General features: G+C 39.6%; 1 protein-coding gene across 3 annotated transcripts in view; it reads left to right on the plus strand.

The window, feature by feature from the left end:
- Nucleotides 1–17795, plus strand: part of frmpd4 (FERM and PDZ domain containing 4) — a 124368-nt gene that overhangs the window by 91043 nt on the left and 15530 nt on the right. For all 3 annotated transcript variants that reach the window (XM_061971212.2, XM_061971213.2, XM_061971214.2), the window contains 5 exons: nucleotides 868–1028; nucleotides 3467–3569; nucleotides 6630–6675; nucleotides 10878–10982; nucleotides 16810–16917. In XM_061971212.2, the coding sequence (XP_061827196.1) occupies nucleotides 868–1028; nucleotides 3467–3569; nucleotides 6630–6675; nucleotides 10878–10982; nucleotides 16810–16917 (523 nt within the window). The remainder of the gene's footprint in view (nucleotides 1–867; nucleotides 1029–3466; nucleotides 3570–6629; nucleotides 6676–10877; nucleotides 10983–16809; nucleotides 16918–17795) is intronic.

Genomic DNA, 17795 nt, shown 5'->3' on the forward strand with positions numbered 1-17795 from the left:
TAATCAAAAACAGTACAAAACAGCGCCAGGGGGTGGTAAACTCAATTAAGTAACTAAAATAGAATGCTATATATATATATATATATATTGAGACTTTTATTAGTAGGTTGCACAGTGAAGTATTATTATGTTAGACCCACTTGACATCCATTGCATTCGGTCTCCCCTAGAGGGGGGGGTTACCCACATATGCGGTCCTCTCCAAGGTTTCTCATAGTCATTCACATCGATGTCCCACTGGGGTGAGTTTTTCCTTGCCCTTATGTGGGCTCTGTACCGAGGATGTCGTTGTGGCTTGTGCAGCCCTTTGAGACACTTGTGATTTAGGGCTATATAAATAAACATTGATTGATTGATTGATTGAAGTACATATTCCGTACAATTGACCACTAAATGGTGACACCCGAATAAGTTTTTCAACTTGTTTAAGTCGGGGTCCACTTAAATTGATTCATGATATATATGATATCTATATATATATATATATACGCCGCGGCGCAGTGGAAGAATGGCCGTGTGCGACCTGAGGGTCCCTGGTTCAATCCCCACCTAGTACCAACCTCATCATGTCCGTTGTGTCCTGAGCAAGACACTTCACCCTTGCTCCTGATGGGTGCTGGTTAGCGCCTCCTTGCATGGCAGCTCCCTCCATCAGTGTGTGAATGTGTGTGTGAATGGGTAAATGTGGAAGTAGGGTCAAAGCGCTTTGAGTACCTTGAAGGTAGAAAAGCGCTATACAAATACAACCCATTTATTTATTTATTTATTAAAAAAAAAAAATCAATATGATATTAAACAGGGAAGGGGGAACATTTTAAATGTCAACTTTTACAGACGATGTAATAATCGTTGTTTGATTTTCTACAGCCAATTCAGCCAAAGCATCTCCCTGGAAGAGGTCCGCCTAGATGGAGACAAGTTTGTGCCGCCAGCACCCCGGAAGGTGGAGATGAGACGCGACCCAGTACTCGGCTTTGGCTTTGTGGCGGGCAGTGAGAAACCTGTGGTGGTCCGCTCAGTCACACCAGGTAAAGTGACTCATCGGCTATTTGGCTGTTATCAGCGACGTTTAAGTACAGCCTGAAGGCAGGCTAATACACCGTTAGATGGTAACGAAACGGGAAATCCACTGCTATGGTTTGAACGGATGAATCATCGATTTTAACAAGACCCGATGAGTAAGCAAGCGCTCATTAAAGTTGTCACACAGGAAGTGTGTGAGGAAAAGATATCTGTCGAGTGTGTATAATTAAATGTAGTTGGTGAGTGTGTTTGTGTGTGTGTGTGTGTGTGTGTGTGTGTGTGTGTGTGTGTTCTGGCAATGCTTACTTAATGGGGACATCGCTCTGTTTACACAGTCACCTTTAGGGGACCTCTGACGGTATGAGGACAAAAAAACAGGTCCTCTAAAGGGAAACCTTTTTAAATGATAGTCAGATCCATTCTGAAGATGCCTAAGGGATTTTTAAGCTTTGGCCCATAAAACATGTTTACTGAAAAGTAAACATGTTTAACATCTACAAACCCCGTTTCCATATGAGTTGGGAAATTGTGTTAGATGTAAATATAAACGGAATACAATGATTTGCAAATCCTTTTCAACCCATATTCAATTGAATGCACTACAAAGACAAGATATTTGATGTTCAAACTCATAAACTTTATTTTTTTTTTTGCAAATAATAATTAACTTAGAATTTCATGGCTGCAACACGTGCCAAAGTAGTTGGGAAAAGACATGTTCACCACTATGTTACATCACCTTTTCTTTTAACAACACTCAATAAATGATTGGGAACTGAGGAAACTAATTGTTGAAGCTTTGAAAGTGGAATTCTTTCCCATTCTTGTTTTATGTAGAGTTTCAGTCGTTCAACAGTCCGGGATCTCTGCTGTCGTATTTTACGCTTCATAATGCGCCACACATTTTCGATGGGAGACAGGTCTGGACTGCAGGCGGGCCAGGAAAGTACCGGCACTCTTTTTTTTATGAAGCCACGCTGTTGTAACACGTGCTGAATGTGGCTTGGCATTGTCTTGCTGAAATAAGCAGGGGCGTCCATGAAAAAGACGGCGCTTAGATGGCAGCATATGTTGTTCCAAAACCTGTATATACCTTTCAGCATTAATGGTGCCTTCACAGATGTGTAAGTTACCCATGCTTTGGGCACTAATGCACCCCCATACCATCACAGATGCTGGCTTTTGAACTCTGCGTCGATAACAGTCTGGATGGTTCGTTTCCCCTTTGGTCTGGATGACACAATGTCGAATATTTCCAAAAACAATTTGAAATGTGGACTCGTCAGGCAACAGAACACTTTTCCACTTTGCCTCAGTCCATCTTAGATGATCTCGGGCCCAGAGAAGCCGGCAGCGTTTCTGGATGTTGTTGATAAATGGCTTTTGCTTTGCATAGTAGGGCTTTAACTTGCACTTACAGATGTAGCGACAAACTGTATTTAGTGACAGTGGTTTTCTGAAGTGTTCCTGAGCCCATGTGGTGATATCCTTTAGAGATTGATGTCGGTTTTTGATACAGTGCCGTCTGAGGGATCGAAGGTCACGGTCATTCAATGTTGGTTTCCGGCTATGCCGCTTGCGTGGAGTGATTTTCTCCAGATTCTCTGAACCTTTTGATGATATTACGGACCGTAGATGTTGAAATCCCTAAATTTCTTGCAATTGCACTTTGAGAAACGTTGTTCTTAAACTGTTTGACTATTTGCTCACGCAATTGTGGACAAAGGGGTGTACCTCGCCCCATCCTTTCTTGTGAAAGACTGAGCATTTTTTGGGAAGCTGTTTTTATACCCAATCATGGCACCCACCTGTTCCCAACTAGCCTGCACACCAGTGAGATGTTCCAAGTAAGTGTTTGATGAGCATTCCTCAACTTTATCAGTATTTATTGCCACCTTTCCCAACTTCTTTGTCACGTGTTGCTGGCATCAAATTCTAAAGTTAATGATTATTTGCAGAAAAAAAAAAGTTTATCAGTTTGAACATCAAATATGTTGTCTTTGTAGCATATTCAACTGAATATGGGTTGAAAATGATTTGCACATCACTGTATTCCGTTTATATTTACATCTAACACAATTTCCCAACTCATATGGAAACGGGGTTTGTAATTTGAACTTTTTGTTTTTTTAAATGGTCCTCAGTAGTCACGTACACATTTGTGTGAATTATGCAAAATGATTTAAATTTGGTCCCCATGAACCATATTAACTCTTTTTCCCCAGGGTCCCCAGTAGGAATGATCAGCACATTACTTCATCAATCCAGAGATTTAAAGACGTGTATGAGCTAACTGGGCAGTGGCCATTTTACCTCATTTTTTTCATGCCTCCACAACCTGTAGAAAGGGTGGTCCCCACAAGTGATGATCAAAAACTTGGTCCCCATTCCAAATGATAACCAGTGTGTGTGTGTGTGTGTGTGTGTGTGTGTGTGTTAACAGGGGGCCCATCAGAAGGCAAGTTAATCCCAGGGGACGAGATCATCATGATCAATGATGAGCCTGTCAGTTCTGCACCCAGGGAGAGGGTTATTGACCTCGTCAGGTACAGTAAGACTATGACATCATAAGGCCTTTTAAGAACATGTTTACTGTTCACTGTCGGTAGAAGTGTGACATTTTTCAATCAACCTAACAAGTACTGATGTCAATACAACAACAACAACGCACGATTCGATTCCCATTCTTGAGGCGACGAATTAATTAAAAATCAACTCTTAATTTAAACCGATTCGCACAATAGTTTATTTTGTAAAAAAAAAAAAAAAAAAAAAAAAAATTAATAAAACCTTTTTTAAAACAGGTTACAGCTGGGGTGTCAAACGTACGGCCCGGTATCAGTTTGCTAAGTATAAAAATGAGCAGACATTTTTGAATGAAAGAAACTGCTGCTCCAAATGTGTCCACTAGATGTCGCAATAGCAATTATTTGTATCTTTGTAGATGATGCTGCATATGTAAAAAAAAATAACCACATGATGTTAGTGCACCAGTTGAGGAAAATGAGCAAACTACATAAATAACATCCTGTAATTTGATTTTGATATTATTTGTTTATCTTGATAGATTGAAAATTAACACCAATGAATTGACTGATGAATATATATATAAAAAAAAATATATATATATATATATATATATATATATATATTTATATATTTATATATATATATATATATATATATATATTTTTTTTTATTTATTTATTTTTTCCCCGCATTGATTCTTGAAAACTATAGATCGATTTAGAATCACAATAAATAAAAAACGCTACTTGCATTTGAATCAATTTTTTTTTTAGCACCTACTAACATTAATACCTGGGTCATCAACCTACCGGTATTCACCAGAAGAGTGCAATACTACCTTAATTTACGGGCTTAATTTGGTCTGTGTCGGAGTTCTTAACTCAAAACACTTGTATCTCAAATCATTGTCTCCCACTGACATTAATTCAAATCAATGTAAGCGGTAGCATGTGTTTTTTAAAAAGACAGTTCAGACACATTTGTTTAAGTGTGCATTCCTGTAATATTAGATTTTATTTTTCAATTGTATTTTATATATTATTTATTATTATTTTGATTATCATATTTCGCAATGTTTCCGTTTCATCATGCTGTATGCTCTTTTTGATTGTACTATTTATATTTACCACGTGAAGCATTTTGTGAGCTCTCTCTGTAAGAAGTGCTATCTGAGTAAAATGTACTTATTTACTTACTTTTAAAAGGAAAAAAAATGTTTGATCAGAACAATTGTATGCAAACAATACAATTGAAATGTACTACTAAGAACTACATACTGAAGTATTGTGATAAAAAATAAGCAACATTCACCATGGAGAGTGGACTTCTACAGTACCTCCCTGTCTGTCAAACACACCATCAGAAGCTTTTCTATATTTTTAAGAATACATGTCAACCATTTAGATATTATTTTAACATTCTTGGCTGGCATTGAACTCCATCTGCTTCAGTATAGTGCAGACTAGCAGTGATAGGCTCAAATTGCTTCACCAAACTGACGACATGGACAATTCCATGCTCCCAACCTTGTGGGAACAGTTTGGAGCGGGCCTCTTTCTCTTCCACCATGACTGTGCACCAGTGCACAAAGCAAGGTCCATAAAGACATGGATGACAGAGTCTGGTGTGGATGAAATGAACCTGCACAGAGTCCTGGCCTGAACCCAATAGAGGGATAAATTAGAACGGAGACTGAGAGCCAGGCCATCTCGACCAACATCAATGTGTGACCTTACCAATGCGCTTTTGTAAGAATGGTCGAAAATTCCTATAAACACACTCCGCAACCTTGTGGACAGCCTTCCCAGAAGACTTGAATCTGTAATAGCTGCAAAAGGTGGACCGACATCATATTGAACCCTATGGGTTAGGAATGGGATGGCACTTCAAGTTCATATGTGAGTCAAGGCAGGTGGCCAAATACTTTTGGCAATGTAGTGTGTATATTATTAGATATTACACTAATTTGCGTGATAAGGTATAACACAAAGCTAAGTTTGCGATATTTCATTCCGATAGATATACCAAGACACCCCTGAAGGAGGCCACAATTCCCTACAAAGTTTACACTGCACCCTTGAAGCAAACACCCTTAACTAGAGATGTCCGATAATATCGGCCTGCCGATATTATCGGACGATAAATGCGTTAAAATGTAATATCGGAAATTATCGGTATCGGTTTTTTTTTGTATTTGTTTTTTTTGTGTTTTTTTTATTAAATCAACATAAAAAACACAAGATACACTTACAATTAGTGCACCAACCCAAAAAACCTCCCTCCCCCATTTACACTCATTCACACTCATTCACACAAAAGGGTTGTTTCTTTCTGTTATTAATATTCTGGTTCCTACATTATATATCAATATATATCAATACAGTCTGCAAGAGATACAGTCCGTAAGCACACATGATTGTGCGTGCTGCTGGTCCACTAACAGTACTAACCTTTAACAGTTAATTTTACTCATTTTAATTAATTACTAGTTTCTATGTAACTGTTTTTATATTGTTTTACTTTCTTTTTTATTCAAGAAAATGTTTTTAATGTATTTATCTTATTTTATTACTTTTTTTAAAAAGTACCTTATCTTCACCATACCTGGTTGTCCAAATTAGGCATAATAATGTGTTAATTCCACGACTGCATATATCGGTTGATATCGGTATCGGTAGTTAAAGAGTTGGACAATATCGGAATATCGGATATCTGCAAAAAGCCATTATCGGACATCCCTACCCTTAACTGTGGGGCCTAGATGTTACTGGCAACACAATAGGGAGTACTGTGGTGAAGTAACAGCATACACCATGAGACATCAGCGTGCATCACTAGATGACAAATTAGAAGATCATTGGGCGATTCTGTAGTGCGAGCATGTGGTCTCTGTACAACAATTCAAGGAACATTGCCCAGAATGGCTGCTCCTTCGCAGCTTCTGTTGTCTTCAATGAACACCACAGAGAACTGCCAAGAGCCTAACCGCTGCCAAAAAAAAACACATTTGCTTGCGTTGGTCAGTCCACATCAAGAGTTTTACAATCTAATCTAGTTATTGTGCTTGATTTTTACAGGAGCTGCAAAGAGTCCATTTTGTTGACCGTCGTTCAGCCATACCCAGTAAGTGTCTTCCAGTTCCTCACCTATATAACCAAAAGCCCTACCTCTGTAACCACAATGTAGAATGTGTAATTAGTGCCAATGCTTGGCTGTCATGGTTCGTTTCACCAAGTGTCTGCAAGTATCAACAGTAGGGCTATCTTCAAATAGTCGGATATTCAACGATTCGATTCGGAGGAGTCTGATCCAACTATCAAACTCACAGTCAAATTTTCTGAAATAAATAGACGGTGAGTTAATACCTTCTAGTGCTGTTCATGCAGCAAGTGTGTTGGGAGGCTAAATTGATTGCGTTCATTACTGTTACATGCGGTGGAGACGGGGACGTTGCTTAGCCTTAGGCGTGTTTATTAAAATAATAGAATGACGTGTGCAAGTAATCCAAATACGTGTGGTGTGGCTACGTGAAGCGATTATATGTTGAGTGTTACCGGGAGGTGTTGAAGTTGTGTGTTGAGGTAGGTGTGGAAGTCCAGAAGGAGCAAGGTCCGTGGGCAAGCAGGAGGTCAGGGGCAGGAGCGAGGCGTCAGAGTCCGTGTCCAGGCGAGAGGTCGAGATCCAGGAAGGCAGCAAGAAGACAGGAGGGAATCCGTGGAGACGAGACACACGGCTCGAATCCAGGGAACAAAGAGGAGATGCAGGGTGACGACACAGGACAGGACACAATGAGCGCCAAGGAGGGGAAACACAGAGAGCAAGGAAGCACGTAGGCGAGGAGAGCTAGAGACGTGTAGGGCTTACTGTATGAGACAAGGAGCTACGTTCTGGCACTGCAACGCAGGATCCGATGGCTTTTGGAAGCCGTGGAGCTCACATCAGCGAGAGGAACGCCCGTGGGCTTGTCCAGAGGCGCGCTCAGAGGAGTGCACAGCAGGCTGTGGGGCGGCAGGAGCCCGAGCCGTAACAATTACGTTTTCTTTAAATATTAGTCAAATAATATTGTGTGTAGACAAATACTTTTCAGAGAGTAACTGTCATGACCTGTTCATGTCTGACTTTATGTTTAGTATTACTCCTCCTTTAATTAAGTCTAGTTTTGTTCCTAGCTCTTTTTTGTTTACATTCCAATGATAGGAGCCTTAAGCTCACACCTGTCCCTCATCATGATTAGCGTCCCCACTTGCTGATGCCAATTATCGTTTCACTTTATATTCCGTGTCATCCAACCTACATTTGACAGGTACGTTAAGTGTCGAGCTATGCAAAGATAGCGCTCCCTTGTTTGCTTTTTAGTTTGTGTCATTGGTATGTGCTACTTAGACTTAGACTTAGACAAACTTTATTGATCCACAAGGGAAATTGTTCCACACAGTAGCTCAGTTTCAAAGGATGGAAAGGGTAAGGATAATGCAGGTATTAAGTAGACTAAAAATGTACCTTTGTAGCAATGTGCCAAATGTGATAAACAAACCTCGAGCTTAAATGTTCCTTCCTAGCAGCACGACATATTTTGTATTTTTGCCTTTGTCATTGGAAATAAAACATCATTCTTACCTGCAACTTGCTTCCTGCAGTCTTTTGCATCCTAGGAGACACAAAAGTCGCAACAATGCGCCCACAACGTAACAGTAAAAAATAAATCTTAGTTTGGCTGTCAATTTAGCCTTCCTTTAGATCGGCAGTTGCTTCCCGGTGTAACGCCTCCGGAATCAGTTGCCGTGTTTTGGCCTCCTGCATCTGTTATTATAAAACATCTATTTGTCTGTACTAGGGTTGTATGGTATACCTGTATTAGTATAATACCATGATACTAATGAATCATATTCGGTACTATACCGCCTCTAAAAAACACTGGTTTCCCACCCCCCGCCGTCGTCAAGTCGTGTCATTGCTGGTTTACGAGCAGACGAGCATGTTCGGCAGCACACAATCACAGAGTACTTACAAACAGACAATGTGTGTAGATGGAAAAGGGAGAACGGACGCATTTTTGGCTTAAAAACTAACGATAAAGGTGAAGTTATAAGACTGAAACGCCCTCAGGAAGAGGTGCTTTAAGAAATGGCTAGCGAGCTAGCGGCTAAAGTCCAGCCGGGGTCGGCAGTGTTTTAGCTACTTCTAAATCACTAATCCTCGCCTCTATGGCGACAAATAAAGTACGTTTCTTACAAGTATCATCCCTGTAGGACGAGGGATAGCTAAACATGCTTCACTACACACCGTAGCTCACCAGCGTCAAAATGTAAACAAACGCCATTGGTGGATCTACACCTAACATCCACTGTAATGATTACAAGTACAGGAGCGTATCTAGTCGATACCACTATGATAACGTTGATATTTTTTGGCATCACAACATCTTCTTTCTTTTTAAAAAATGTATATTATGTTTATAAACTCAGGAAATACGACCCTTGTCACATGAGGACTTTGAATATGACCAACGACTTGGTATCGGAGTGATACCCGAATTTGTGGTATCATCCAAAACTAAAGTAAAGTATCACACAACGGAAGAATAAATGATTATTACATTTTAACAGAAGTGTAGATAGAACATGTTAAAAGAAAAAGTAAGCAGATATTAACAGTAAATGAACAAATAGATTAATAATTAATTTTCTACCACTTGTCCTTAATAATTTTGACAAAATAATAGAATGGAAAATGACACAATATGTTACTGCATATGTCAGCAGACTAAATTAGGAGCCTTTGTTTGCTTACTTACTACTAAAAGACAAGTTGTGTTGTATGTTCACTATTTTATTTAAGAACAAACTTGCAATAAGAAACATATGTTTAAAGTACCCTAGGATGTTTTTGTTAAAATAAAGCCAATAATGCAATTTTTTGTGGTCCCCTTTATTTAGAAAAGTATCGAAAAGTACCGAAAAGTATCGAAATAATATTGGTATCGGGACAACACAAGTTTGTACACAAGAATATTTTACAAATAGTGTTTTATGTTCACTATTTTGTTTAAGAACAAACTTGCAATAAGAAACATGTTTAATGTACCCGAAGATTTTTTTGTTAAAATAAAGCCAATAATGCAATTTTTTGTGGTCGCCTTTATTTAGAAAAGTATCGAAAAGTACCGAAAAGTATAAAAATAATATTGGTATCGGGACAACACTAGTCTGTACACAAGAATATTTTACAAATAGTGTTTTGAGGATGTTTTTACATTGGGAACATGATTAAGGCTCATCAGGACGCTACGCTGTCACACATGGAGCTTGCTGCGCAATTGCGTGCCTCTGGCCGGCAGAATCCCGCAGTCGGTGCCAGAGGTGTAACTTTCCTCTCTAAAAAGATAACAATCCTTGCGGATGTTCACATATGAAAACATTGTTACGACCTTTACTTGCTCTATTTAGTCAAGTTTGATGTCCTCTTGGCGCTGTGTGCCAGAGCAGACCAGATCTTTATTTTGTTCGCTTTAACGAAAGTCTATATTTTTTTCATAGGTACCTTTAATTATCTTTGGAAAAATGTGTGTAATGTACAGAAGCACATCCATGTGACGTTACTGACACCTAGTGACCAGTCAGTATAAACTACTCCATATAAGCATCTGTTTATTTCTCTCCCAAAAATCATAAATTCAACTGATCCTCGCCGATGGGCAAAATCTAACAAATCAGATTTGACTATGAAAATTGCTTAATTGAAGACAGCCGTAGTCAACACTATCGTCCAAAACCTGGTGCTCTGTACCAAACATGCCAAATGTCAATGCATCCAAAGCATTGGGACATGATTACACAAAAATTTGTTGCGCTGGACCAGTCTTCTCATGTATTGAACCTGACCTAAGATAACCTGTACAAGTGAACATTTCCCAACCACTGAGCACCAGATGGCGACCATAACTGAGCCAAGTGCATAGTCACTCGCTGTTTTTAGGTCACACGACCAGTCGGTTGAATCGTGGGTTGACTTTACAACAATTACAGCACAGCCGGGCTGAAATATTGCAATACTTTCTAATCAGTTGACATTAATCAGAGGTGTTTTGTACCATGAACCATTTTGTTGGCTTTAGAATAAAATAAACTTGAATAAGGATTTTATTTGCAGAAAAAAATGTGTAGTGTTCATAATACTAAGAAGGACTAATCAGCTCTTCTGTAACGACACCCATTTCCAGACTATTCCTTTCAGTCTTACTTAAAAAATGAGTTTGATTCATGGACCGAAAGAACTAAATGTTCTTTAAAATGTCTCATGTCGCTTTCTTCTTCTCTCTCCCAAAGTCACCCAAGTCGGCGTTCATCAGCGCAGCCAAGAAGGCCAAGTTAAAGACCAACCCTGTTAAAGTCCGCTTTGCCGAAGAGGTCATCATCAATGGCCAGCTCCCTGTAAGTCGCTCCGAGCAACGCTTTTGCCTCGTCAAAGCCGACACACTGGGGCAGTGAAGCCGATATTTCTTCCGCATGTTAACTAAGGGAGCTGATTTTTAAAAGGAAAATCACAAAAGCTTGACAGAACATATAATGGGTAAGTCACAAAGAGTCTGCTAGTGTGAAGTCAGCAGATGGTACAGTGAAGAGAAAAAGGGGACTGCTATAGACTATGTACAGTATGGGACTTGCACAAACCAGTGATGTATTTGGTTTTCATTGGTGATTTGGTGGCGTTAGTAGAAAACAACATTCAAAATCATTAGTAAAATACTAACTCATGGAAATTACTGGCTTAGAAGTGCCAAAGGTATAGATGTGTGTGTCCAAGTTAAAGGAAACGGCAAGCTGTCTTCTTCTAATGGATTTATTACAATCTTTGCAAACTGGGTAACGTTTGCTGTGGTCTGTAACAACATGGCACACAAACAACTATCAGAAATGCAACCAACAATACATACAGATAATGTGTCATGAGAAATGCAAATACAAATGGAATTAAGAGGATTTAAAGGAAATTAAATACGCTCAAATATACCTACACATGAGGCATAATGATGCAATATGTACATACAGCTAGCCTAAATAGCATGTTAGCATCGATTAGCAGTGACCAAATATGCCTGATTAGCACTCCACACAAGTCAATACCATCAACAAAACTCACCTTTGTGCATTCACGCACAACAATAAAAGTTTGGTGGACAAAATGAGACAAAAAAGGAGTGGCATAAAACTGAGTATTGTTAGAGGTTAGCTGTTTCCTGTCTCGAGTTCTCCTGTATCCTGTTCCTGTTAACCTGGTTCCAAATCATAACAGAATACTCAAGCCGTGACTTGAGGACGAGGCAGGCATAAATAGTAGCCGGCTGATTGACACCAGGTGTGGCCTGGCTGGCTGCCAATCAGCCGCAGGTGAGGGGAAACAGTGCTCAGACAAAGATCTGTGAAGCGGTCACGAAAAAACCCCAACACAACAGGAAGAGTCACCAAAATAAAAGTGCAGGACAGGAACTAACCCAAAACACCGCAGAACATCAATAAAAGGGCACGGCTTGGTATGACCAGCCGTGACAAAAACATGATTTTAACGTCCAAAAAAAATGCAGGAAAACAGGAACCAGGAACCAGGCAAACTGGAGACAGCAAACAGGAACCGGCAAACAGGAAACAGGATACAAAATACGAGGAACCAGGAGACAGCAAACCGCATACAGGATACAGCAAACAGGAACCAGGAAACAGCTAAAAATACTTCAGCCCTGACTGGAGGGCGAGGCAGGTATAAATAGTAGCCTGATTGGCAATTGCCACCAGGTGTGTCAAACTGCCAATCAGGGACAGGTGAGGGAAACAAGCGTTCAGGGAGATGTGCAGGAAAAGGAACCAAAACAAGAGCGCTGGCAGGAAATAAAACACAAACACAGAAAAACCCGAACATAACCAAACTGTCAGTGACAAGCCTGACAGGAATAAGCATTCCTCTAAAAAAAAATAAAAAAAAATCGGTTTTCACAAATTTTAGGGCCAGGCTGGCACCGTACAGGTTGTTTTTGAAAAAAAATAATGTTTGTGTTTAGGCTTTTGCTGCAAAATTTGTACAACATTATCAAAATGTCATGTTTGTATTAAATGTGTGACGATCTGTCACTTAATTTCTGTTTGTGTTTCCTTGTTTTTAAGTTTATATCCTGTCAGCGCTCTTATTTTGTTGCATTTCCTGCATGTCTCCCCGAGCGCTCGTTTCCGCTCACCTGTCCCTGATTGGCAGCCAGGCTCACCTGATTGCAGTTGCCAATCAGGCTGCTATTTAAGCCTGCCTCACCTGCTCCTCAGTGCTCAAAGATTGTGATTATGTTTGAGAACCTTTGTATGCATGACTGCTTCTCCTCTGTTTAAGTGTGTTAAAATCCTGTTTCCTGCATCTTGGGGTCACAACCGCTGCAGCCATGCGGGTTCCTGACAAAATGTGCATTTTTCAAATTGGGAGTTTTTATTTATTTATTATCACAATAGTAAGATGTGGAGATGCAAATATAATCACTTAGCACTCGCAATGTAATTCATCAAGCCGGAACCTGTTGTACCGCCACTATATTCTTCTTCTATTATATTCTTTGTAGCACGTCTGGAATGTGTGGCTTTGCTGCGGTCAGAAGCAGGCGATTGCTGCAATATGACAGATGATGGAGAGAAAGTATATTCCGTGTATTCTTGTCGACAATCTACAAAACTCAAAACGAGTGATGTTGGCACTTTGTGTAATTTGTAAATAAAAACAGAATACAATGATTTGCAAATCCTTTTCAACTTATATTCAATTGAATAGACGGCAAAGACAAGATATTTAATGTTCGAACCGAGAAACTTAATTTTTTTTGCAAATAATCATTAACTTAGAATTTAATGGCAACAACACATTGCAAAAACGTTGGCACAGGGGCATTTTTACCACTGCGTTACATGGCCTTTCCTTTTAACAACACTCAGTAAACGTTTGGGAACTGAGGAGACCAATTTTTGAAGCTTTTCAGGTGGGATTTTTTCCCATTCTTGCTTGATGTACAGCTTAAGTTGTTCAACAGTCCAGGGTCTCCGTTGTGGTATGTTAGGCTTCATAATGTGCCACACATTTTCAATGGGAGACAGGTCTGGACTACAGGCAGGCCAGTCTAGTACCCACACTCTTTTACTATGAAGCCACACTGTAACACGTGGCTTGGCATTGTCTTGCTGAAATAAGCAGGGGCGTCCATGATAACATTGCTTGGATGGCAACATATGTTGCTCCAAAACCTGTATGTACCTTTCAGCATTAATGGTGCCTTCACAGATATGTAAGTTACCCATGCCATGGGCACTAATACACCCCCATACCATCACACATGCTGGCCTTGCCGCTTACGTGCAGTGATTTCTCCAGATTCTCTGTCTTTTTTGCCACTTGGGCCAGCTTTTTTGAAACACGTTGCAGGCTTTAAATTCCAAATGAGCGAATATTTGCAAAAAATAACAAAGTTTACCAGTTCGAACGTTAAGTATCTTGTCTTTGCAGTCTATTTAATTGAATATAGGTTGAAAAGGATTTGCAAATCATTGTATACTGTTTTTATTTACGATTTACACAACGTGCCATCTTCACTGGTTTGGGGTTTTGTATTGTATTTCTGTCAGAAATAAAGATTATTTGACATATTGTCTATTCAGCAAGTCCATCTTTGAGCTGATGAATGACTTATGTCTGCTGGTGTTTTTTAGTGGTGTTTGTTTTTATATATGCTGTTAGTATATCTCCTATTTCGAAAAAAAACGTCCACTGCAGTTATTGCTAGTGTTTTGCCAAAAACACCGGTCGTCTCCTAGAACGCACCATCGACCTGTTAAAAATAGGTTATGTTATAGCAGCAATCATGGAGAGGAAATGTAAAAAATCATAGTATATTTTGGCCCTGTGACGAGGTGGCGACTTGTCCAGGGTGTACTCTGCCGTCCGCCCGAATGCAACTGGGATAGGCTCCAGCAACCCCCGCGACCCAGAGAGGGACAAGCGGTAAAAATTGGATGGATGGATAAATGGTGACACTGTAGCATACAGTCAGTCTCCTTTTGGAGCAGTTCCATGATATTGTTAATGTCAAAAATATATATTTCTACAACTCTTATTTTTTGTGATAGAGTGATTGGAGCACATACTTGTTGGCCACAAAAAAACATTCATGAAGTAAGGCTCGTAAAACTCCACTGTGTAGAGGGGGGGAAGCAAAATTAAGGTGTTCTGTTTTCTTTCATGTATGGTAATCAACAGAAAGGTATTGTTCTTACCCAAGGACTTCAAAGCGGAGAGGAAGCAGGACCAGACTCCCCTCCAGGCGACCTCTTTTAGAACCTCCTTTTTGAACTGTTTTACGAACGTCTTTTTGAACTATTTTACGACCTCTTCTTTTGAACTGTTTGGTAACCAAAGGCAACGCTGTTTACGACCCACTTCCCTCTGGAAGCAGCTGTGGTCATGTGGCCGGAGAAAGTCAAATGAAGAAGGAGGAGTACAATCTTTCGCCAGAGCGTGCTGAGATACTGTAAAAGGGTATAGTGTACAGGCGACTCTCCTCAATTGAGTCCAAATTGAATTCTGTCTCTGTTTAATTATTTGCCTCTTGTCTTGTTTAATATATGTCATCAGTGTTTGAACCTGACATGAAGTTTGGTTATTTTATGAATTTATTATAGGTCTACTGAAAAAGTGACCAAATCTGCTGGGTCAAAAGTATACATACAGCAATATTGGCCGAACAGCTCAATTTGTGTTTCATCTAACATCACATGGACAAAGATAAGACCTTCTGGAAGAAAGTTCTGTGGTCAGATGAAACAAAAATTGAGCTGTTTGGCCACAATACCCAGCAATATGTTTGGAGGAGAAAAGGTGAGGCCTTTAATCCCAGGAACACCATCCCTACCGTCAAGCATGGTGGTGGTAGTATTATGCTCTGGGCCTGTTTTGTCAGAATCCTATTATGGAAATATGTGATGTGATGTCCCTTACATAGATATTGTGATGTATCGTAGATTTTTTTTTTTCCAATATGTCGCTCATATGGTTGTGACACTATGATTAGAAAACTGTTCGCAGGTTACTCTGCAATTCCCCTCCCGATTCCCTGCACCATGCAATAAAAATATGTGATATACTGTATGTCTTAGGGATGCAGCTATCAATTATTCTTGGATTAATCAAGTGATCTATTGATTAGTTTGTTTGATTAATCGAGTAATCGGATAAAGGCCTCAATGTGTAGTTTACTATTGGAAAAATTGTTGAAGCAAACAAAAATATTTCTGCTTATGTTAACCTTCATTCTTTTTTGTAAAAAATACACATCAACATTGATTTATTTTTATTCGTACACTCATTAAATGATTAATCCAAGCAACATAATATATATCAAAGCTTTTTTGTAATCAAATTAATCGATTTAATCGTTGCAGCCCTAATAATTACAATATTAAGATATCTTATTAGAAATGAAAGCATGTTTTCTTGATATGTAAAAGTGTATCTTGTTTAGGAGCACTATTGTCAGGTTCAAACACTGATGACATTTATTAAACAAGACAAGAAGCAAGGAATCAGAGACAGAATTAAATTTGGCTCAATTGAGGAGAGACGTCTGGACTGTACTCTTTGTATAGTCTCACCACGCTCTGACGAAAGATTGTACGCCTCCTCTTTTATTTGGACTTTCCCTGATTTACATGGCAACAGCTGTTTCTAAGGGAGGGGGTCGTAAACAGCTATCGCCTTTGGCTACAGAACAGTTCACAGAAAAGGTCGTAAAACAGTTCAAAGAAGAGGTCCCTGTAGGGGAGTCAGGTCCTGCTTCCTCTTCGCTTTGTAGATCTCGGGTCAAGACAATATCTTTCTGTTGATTACAATACATCTAAGAAACAGAACACCTTCATGTTGCTTCCCATCCTACACAGTGGAGTTTTACAAGCCTTCTTCTTGGTAGGATCAAAGACAGCTTTTGTCTTATCGCCAGGAACTCATGGCAACACAAAGTTTTGTGATAACTTAGATACAATTATTCTAACAACTATGTTCAAGATCTCCAGGGACATTATTTTTTGCATAATGAGCTCTACTCATGTTCAGAGGTGAAAAAGGTCATGAGTCAAAGTAAGATGCATATGCATATGCAATAAAACAGTTCCTCTTTTTTTTCTTTTGAATGTTTTCCCCTGAGGACTCTTTTGTTCATCTGTTTTATTTTCATTCCACTCTCAGGAAACTGTGAAGGACAACTCTCTTCTTTTTATGCCAAATGTTCTGAAGGTCTACCTGGAGAACGGCCAGACTAAATCGTTTAAATTTGACAGCAACACTTCTATTAAGGTAGGTGGCAAATGTCTAAAGTAGCGTTCACTCTATAGCAGGGGTGTCAAACTCCTTTTCATTAAGGGCCACATCAGAGTTATGGCTGCCCTCAGAGGGCCGCATGTAATGGTGAATAATATGTGAATATAAAGGATTTGCTTCATGATATTAATACTATGCACTTGATTGTTATATTTGTTTGTTGACACACAACATAAAAACAACATACAAACAGAAAAAACACTGGCAGTCGCCATAATTTTAGCGCAAAATTTACAGTGGTTTTTACTGTAAATGGAAAGCTGTTTTTTTTACAGTAAAATATATTTTTACCAAACATTTTACTGTCATGTTCACAGTGTACAATTAGATAAATGGCTTGTTTTGAGTTCATAAGTTAAGCAGATACACTATATTGCAAAAAGTATTTGGCCACCTGCCTTTACTCACATATGAACTGGAAGTGCCATCCCAAGGAATTGTCCAAAATGTTTTGGTATCCTGGAGCATTCAAAGTTAATTTCACTGGAACTAAAGGACCAAAGAAAAACAACCCCACACCATAATTCCTCCTCCACCAGATTTCACACTCGGCACAATGCAGTCGCAAATGTAGTGTTCTCCTGGCAACCTCCAAACTCAGACTCGTCCATCAGATTGCCAGATGGAAAAGCGTGATCCATCACTCCAGAGAACGCATCTCCACTGCTCTAGAGTCCAGTGGCGACGTGCTTTACAGCACTGCATCCCACGCTTTGCATTGGACTTGGTGACGTATGGCTTAGATGCAGCTGCACGGCCATGGAAACCCATTCCATGAAGCTCTCTGCATACTGTACGTGGGCTAATTGGAAGGTCACATGAAGTTTGGAGCTCTGTAGCAACTCACTGTGCAG

This window comes from Nerophis lumbriciformis, linkage group LG13, assembly GCF_033978685.3.
Source record: "Nerophis lumbriciformis linkage group LG13, RoL_Nlum_v2.1, whole genome shotgun sequence".
Classification (NCBI taxonomy): Eukaryota; Metazoa; Chordata; class Actinopteri; order Syngnathiformes; family Syngnathidae; genus Nerophis; species Nerophis lumbriciformis.